At 35.9% G+C, this 7,749-nt stretch overlaps 1 protein-coding gene across 1 annotated transcript; it reads right to left on the bottom strand.

Annotated features, from left to right (window-relative positions):
• Nucleotide 1: 1 nt before the first annotated feature.
• On the bottom strand, nucleotides 2-6,236 carry LOC100636204 (cytoplasmic dynein 1 heavy chain 1-like; the record flags this gene model as incomplete). The annotated part of the gene is made up of 14 exons (XM_019997860.1): nucleotides 5,613-6,236; nucleotides 4,945-5,200; nucleotides 4,029-4,657; nucleotides 3,705-3,813; nucleotides 3,326-3,477; nucleotides 2,563-2,779; nucleotides 2,360-2,446; nucleotides 2,014-2,169; nucleotides 1,234-1,356; nucleotides 896-1,030; nucleotides 662-733; nucleotides 520-603; nucleotides 241-420; nucleotides 2-73 (listed from the first exon to the last, which is right to left on the bottom strand). Coding segments are annotated over exons 1-14 (2,775 nt in total), but the record flags the coding sequence as incomplete, so codon positions are not given.
• Nucleotides 6,237-7,749: the final 1,513 nt, after the last annotated feature.

The raw sequence follows: 7,749 nt of genomic DNA, 5'->3' as shown, positions 1-7,749 counted from the left end.
CTTCAGTACCAACAAGACAATCCTTCCAGGAGGCTATGGCAGCTGACAGACGCTTCATTAGGACCTCCTCAACCTTTTAAAAGGAGAGAGAGAAAATAATATGGACAATTAAGAAAAGGAGAGGAGACAGACAGACAGACAAAAAGAATACATAAAAGTTGAAGACTGCTACTGTAAAGCTTATATTCGATATACATGTACATGTGTATGTACAGAATTACTAGTAACATGTACACATACTTTAAGATCAAGTGAGTTGACCCAACTGGTGAGGTTAGTATAAGAACGCAGGTTAAGATTATCAACCAGTTTCTGTATCTCGTCAAGGATCTCACTAAACTGAGAAGCTTCGTACTCACAGGATCCCAGACCACCAATCAGCGTGTATATCTTCTCTGTGTGGTGGAGGGCCTCGTCGACCTATAAAATTACAGGTAACCGTGACAACAGTAACTATAGCAACAATTGCCATGGCAACACTAGAGACATGGCAACAGTGTAATATATGTATATGCTAACCTTTTCTTGAAAGCCAAAGACACATTCTGAAAACTTTTGTACAAAACTCTCAAGCCGATAAGAATCCCAGGATAGGTTGACGCCCTATTAATGAAGGGGGAGATGAAAGATGATGTGTTATGATGTCATGAAGTACGCCCACCTCTTTAATGAAGTCCTGTACGTCAATCTTGAGACCAGCTACTAACGGCCTTATTGTGTCATTCTCAGTAATCTGTAAAAATAAAATAAATGGAATAAAATAATAAAAATACATGTACATGTACATCCACATAAAGTTCATGCAACAAAGTCCAACAACTAATGTACATGTACATACATTCATTATATTATTCTTTGAGTGTATTCTCCCTCCCTCTCTCTTCTCTCTCCTTACCTTTTGACATGTCAGTTCATATGTTCTGATGGTTTCTTTGAGGCACATGGCGTGAGGATACAACTGGTTTGCTTGACTGGACATACTGGATATACTGAATGGGATCCTGAAATTCATACTGCGCAAATTACGAACCTAAAAATATTTAAAACAACTTCTTAATAAATAAATAAATAAAAATAAAATGCAACTACATGTACATGTATATACATGAATTTCTTTTAAATTTTACTTCAAACAATCAAAAAGTATTAACATATCTATAGCTTTGCAGAATAAGCTACATGCATATGTTATGATGCTTTAATAATGCAAGTTCTAATTAATGCCCATCTCACCTCCTTGTATAGAGAGATGGTGTCTTCGTTGAAATTGACAACCAGTCTGAGGTAGGTACCTCCCCTGCCTCTCTGGGTAACTATATCAAATATCCTTCCTTGGACTAGATGCTTGGACTCAACCTACAGAGAATAATGCTCACATGAATTCCCATGTATAATCAGTATAACGTCAAAATTTTGGAGTAACTTTAAAAATTCATATAAAATCCAATTTTGGTCGGAATCAGCTCAAACTTTCTACACAACATAAGAACATGTATACGTATCAGAAAATGTTATAAAAATTGACAATTCTCAACTTGACATTTTCGGCAAAATTTGGCCGACGCCCCTGTACGTACAGGGACTGTGACCCAATTTTGGAGTAACTTCAAAAAATTCATATAAAATCCAATTTTGATCAGAATAAGCTCAAACTTTCTACACAACATAAGAACATGTATATGCATCAGGAAAAAAATTATAAAAATGGAAATTCCTCTACTTTTCAATTTTCATGAAATTCGGCTAACGACCATGTACTATAGTACAGGGTGTTTTGTCAAATTTTGGAGTAACTTTAAAAATTCATATAAAATCCAATTTTGATCAGAATCAGCTCAAACTTTCTACATAACATTTGAACATGTATATATATATATATATATATATATATATATATATATATGAGAAAAATATTACAAAAATAGAAAACTTGGGCAGTCACTTTCAGTTAAATACAACTAAACTAACATTAAATAATCAATATGCATGTGATATTTATGTACATGTACTTACTCTTTTCTTCCATTCCTCAAAGACAGGGTTAGGATTAAGTTTGGTTTTAAATGAGTCTCCATCGTCTCTCAGTTTCTGTCCTTCAATGTGAGTCCCCCAATCAGTTCCAAGGACGGCCTCCACTCGAGCAAGATACATATCCAGCTGATGCTCCAACTACATGTACAAGTACACGTACAAGTGAATGTATTAATGTTGAAAAAATAAGATGAGGTTATATAAAAAAAGAGAAAAAAATAGAATATGATAATTGTTAATTAAATAATGCATAAAATTCATTAATAAAAACATCAAAATTATGTAGTTCATAATGTATTTCTGTGTTATGTGGTTAAGCCACACCTACCTGTCTCGCCCACATGATTGATGAAGATATTGGTGGAATGTCCCTCACACAACAAATGGCATAAGTAGGAGTGTTCTTGTATTGCATCTGAAAAGGAGACATGAAGTGCTCATTAATTAGAATATGATGTGCTTTAATTAGAATATGACTTTTAAAATATGTGCTTTAATTAGAATAAGATGCGACATTAATTAGAAATATACCTTAAACTTTTTGTGTAGGTTTTCGATATCTTCCTTTACTCTTTGAATGAGTTGGGTCTGGTATTCTCTGATTGCTCCCCTGATGTGCGGGCGGACGAAAAGAGCGTTATAACGAGAAAAGATTCTAAACATCTCGTTAGCGTTACGAGCTGATCCTAACTGATCTCTGAGTCTGGCGGCAATACGAGACTCCACCCTATCGATCCTCTCGTCATATCTAATGGAGAGAGAGAGAGAGAAATGATTGATTAATGTTAATATCATAACAACCATTCCACCTGTATAGCTAGTACAGATCCCCCACTGCACTAATGCATTTTTGCATAGGTTCAGATATGTCAGGTTTAAAGTTTGTACTAGGGGTACTAGTATAGTAACCCCATCCAAAAATTGTGTAATGCATGCAGATGAACTATCATGGAATGACACAAACTAGGAAAATAGTCTCCTTTTATACTCAGTTATTTGTAAAAGGCTATCATGGGTTGTCCTCCCAATGTGGTTAACACTATGTACTTGTGTAAACTGTAGACTGAGACATGAATAATCCTATTGCAAATCCAGGGACATTACAAAATGTCCTCATTATAAAGGTGTCCTTATTATAGAGGACGTAGTACTGTAAATAACATGTCCATAATACATACAGTACATGTAATAGCTGTAAATACATGTAAGTTATATAAAAAATTATCTCCATATTTATATTTATTTAATTTCCCCCTGACCCCTAATGGGGGACCCAATACATATCAAATATTACCTCTTAATAGCAGTGTCCCATGAAGCAATGCCATCATTAGATAGATCCAGTGGGTCCACTACCTTCACATTGTCATAAGCTAAACGAACCTCCTTAACAGCCAAGAGCTCCTCTTCATCCAACAAATGTTCATCCATTCCCTCAATAACATCCTAAAGAAATAAATTAATAATATATACACAAAAATAGTGTACTTAATATTCATTAATGTATTATACATGTACATTTCAATCAGCAATCATTACCCATGTACAATGTACATTAGTCAATCATGGAAAAACAAATACACGTATATACATGTACAGCTAAGGTACATGTATGGTGGACATAAATTTTATTAAGTTTAATTTTTATTTGAGAACTAGGTCACATGACTTACGGTGGTTGTGGCAAGTCCAGTTCCTTGTTGCTGTAGAGCTCTTGCTTGCTGAGCTAACTTGAGGACACGACTAATGACAGACTGGAGCTGCTCATGTTGAAAACGAAAGCTAAGAATAAAAAACAAAAATATAATACATTACAAATAAATAAACAAGTTAACTGAACTTTATAAATATATAAAACCTTATAAATATACAAATACTATCCTTATTATTATTATTATTATTATTATTATTATTATTATTATTACTGTTGTAAATTGTTGTTGTTGAAATAATAATAATTATTATAAATAAATAAATAATAACAATATTTCTCTTACTCTCTCATCTGGTTAAGTCTTGTCTCCAGTTTCTTGTGTGCTAGGTTAAATCGAAAGTGAAACTTCATCGACTCGTCTCGTTTCTTCTTCATCAAGTCTCGAAGCAAGGTCGTAAACTTCTCGTACTCTTCTTCCCAAGCAGTAAAAACATCACGACAAGCTTTGATAATGGGATCAAAGTCCCTATAAGCTACAACCATTAACTTGTGAGTGTTGAGTAATTTCAACATCTGCGATAAAAGATCCCGTGATATCGCTTCGACTAGAGCAATGGCCCTGTCAGTTGGGTAAGTGGTATTGCGAAGCTTCTTTAAATGTTGGAAAATGGTACCAATGGCTGTTGAAACAAGAGAAAGGGAATCGGCAGCAAGGAGATCTTTAATTGGAAAGTCTTTCATTAATAAGTTATAGTCCATCACTTTGTCAAGCATTTTCTTAAGACCGGTATCAGAATCGAAACTTATCGTGGTATGGAATCTCTTGCCGGCTTTGAGGACGTCGAGTGTTAGCACTACCTCAGGGCTCTCTCGTTTTGATCTGAGTCGATTCAAAGCGTGATCCATACTGACCCAAAAACTGATCTCTTGTAACGCAGAACCAGACGATACGTCACGTTGAAGAGTAGTGACCTACAGAAAATATACTAATTAATTAATATTCACAAGTGGGCGGGGCAGTATATAATTAATAATGCTTTCTGTAGTAAATAGAAATTTTAAAGTGCTGCAATTAGCACTAATGGAAGCTAAACACACAACAACTAATTAGATTATGTACAAGTCTACATAAACCCATATACGTGTACATGTACATGTACTAGATAATGTCAATTCAATGTACATGTACATGTATATTTTAACATTTAAAATGTACTGTTGTACATGTATTTTAACATGCACATATTTTCTCTCATTACTTTTCTTATCTCTCTAGTCCATGATGCTACTTGTTTCTGTAGTGCATTAAGAAACGTGGTACTTGATAGATTGTCTCCAACATCTTCAGCGACTGGTTTGCGTCCTTGTTCAGCTGCTTTAGCAACAGCTGCTGATATAACTGGATGCATTGAGAGGGTGATGTCAGGTATGGCAATGTTTTGTTGTAAGTGTAAGAGACCCACGGCCAAATCACTCATGTTCTTTTGTACTGCAGTAACCAACTTATCACCTTCACTATAAAGGGGAAGAGAGAGGGAGGAAGAGAGAGAGAGGGGGGGAGGGAGGGGGGAGGGATGGAGGGAGAGAGAGAGAGAGAGAGAGAGAGAGAGAGAGAGAGAGAGAGAGAGAGAGAGAGAGAGAGAGAGAGAGAGAGAGAGAAATGAGGGTATTAATATTAAATTAGTATTTATTATTTAAATTAAGAACCAAACAACAGCTGTACCCTTTTCAGGATTATGTTCACAGAAATTCTAACAAAGTCACAAACTTAGTTTACATGAGTGAGTGTAAAAGGGTGAAAAGCTATGAAAGTAGCCCAATAAATTACGACCCATAATTTAAAATTATTACAATTGTCATAACAATGAGATTCGAGACAAAGAGACTGTAAAAACTTAAAAGAACAAAGAAGGGAAAGGTCACTCACCTTTCCTCTCCCTTTGAATGCAAAACGAACGAATTGAAAAGAGGATTGATGGCATCTTGAACGTAATCGTGTAAAGTTTCAAAAGGCGAGTCCTCGGAGACAGTTAGAAACCTTAACTGAGATCTCATGGACTTATCGGACTCAATGACAGGAAAACGCTTTGTAAATATGACACCCACGCTTCGTTGAGGACGATAGACCACACCCAAATAAACATCGAAAGTTGCGGCTGATTGTGAGGCGAGAGACGGAGTACCATCAGTTTCTTGTCCTTCAGTTGGTAAAGTACATATTATTGAAAGGGTGTGCTCCTGGCTGTCTTCTATAAAACGTTTCAACTTGCTGGTGTTGTCTTTGAGGATGGTTTGTAGGGTTACTACCTCCGGAACGTCTTCATCACTCTCGAGTAGGGCGGGTACAACACGGAGAAGATAGGCCGAGAGTTGACTCGGGTCAGCCGGGCCACTGACGCTGGGTAGAGGAGTTTCCTCCTCTCCCGACATCTTGAAACCTTTTTACTAACTACTGTTGATTGTAAAGGAGAATGTGGGGAAAGAAAGAAGAGAGAATGCGAGAGAAAATCACAGAAAATAGGACCACTTCTTCCTCAAAAGTGATAAAAATGGTCACATGGGTGTGTTTCTGCGCATGCGCACAAACTGGCAAAATTAATAAGACCACGCCTCTGGTAAGTTATGTTAATTAACAAATTGAAAAAGTGTAATAATAATAATTATGTGAAACACATTTAAAGATAATAACATAAATCTTTAGGTTCAGTGCTTATGAATCTTTGTGTTTGTTCGAGTAAGAGTCACTTCAACACCATCTGGAACCTGATTCGGATAAGCTTTTTGTAACTCAGTTCGTGCTGTTGCTCCAGCCTTATGTTTAGTAGTTATCTTTGATTAGTTCAGGAAATACAGTGGGGTATACATATATCATACCATATAGGGGTATATTTCCTGGGGAAAATATTTCACGAAAATCACCCTTCAACCTATTCACAAGGAAAAATTTTTGCGTTTTTCTTCTACTGACCATTATTAGTATGGTAAAAAACAATTTTTATGGGTAAAAATTTTCACGAATTTTTCAAAACTGTGAAATTAGTGAAATTAAATCCCCGTGAAATATACCCTCTATACGGTATTTCCATGTGGACTTTCATGGACTTGTTAGGAACAGACATTTTAGCATAAGTACCACTGAATACCCAATGACTGATGGCACTATTATAAAGGGACGACCACCTTCATACAAGCCCATATTGACTACTCTCCCTGGTCCAGAATCTGGCCTCTTATTGATTAAGAATAGCATATGTACCATCTGATCTTATAAGAGCAGAATCTAAGCAAAAAAATACATTATAAATTCACTGGGCACTATTAATCCTTAATACTTCAGTGTCTGCTATGTAATCCCATGTAGTATTAGGGGCTTTTGCTTCCTCAGATTGTAAAGCAGAAATAGTTTTACTTGAGCCAGAGTAATAATGGACTTCAACATTAGTTTCTTGAGGATACAAAAATGATGAGTGGTTATACCAGACCTGCATGAATGTATTTCAGGCAAATCTGATATGTTTTACTGTTGATTGCATTAATTGTCAATTTTATATTCAAAAAACAATGGATTCGCATGTTTCTATCAACACCAGTGTTGTGACCACTAATACTTACATTAGCCATGACTGGTTTGCTAACCAGTCAACTCCTTTTGCTTGTAAGAGGAAGGAATGCTTAAATTATACTTGCTTTGATGTTTTAATGACATTTTGATCAAAAAGTGAAGGAAGTTCCTTGTTTACGAAGTACTATACAAATGATGTAATAGCCGTGACCTGTACTTTCTATCCTCTCAACCCTATTAAGAGTGCATAACCTGAAATTAACACACTTATAGCAGGAAAGCTACATAGTGCAGAGTGCAGACACCACATGCACTCAGTGAGTCTAATCTGCCACGGGCCATCCAAATCCAACCACTGAAATAAGAAAACTTGTACACACTAGCAGCTGAATTGAATTATGCATCATTTTGTGTTCTTGTTGCTATTGGTTTACATTGATCGCCCCAACATCAATCTACATCAATCCACTTCTGGAGGTGAAGTGAGAGTGATGCACATTAA

This window comes from Amphimedon queenslandica, unplaced genomic scaffold (genome assembly GCF_000090795.2).
Source record: "Amphimedon queenslandica unplaced genomic scaffold, v1.1 AMPQUscaffold_13349, whole genome shotgun sequence".
NCBI lineage: Eukaryota > Metazoa > Porifera > Demospongiae > Haplosclerida > Niphatidae > Amphimedon > Amphimedon queenslandica.
Note: the sequence above shows the minus strand (reverse complement) of the source record. Positions and strands in the feature narration are given on the sequence as shown.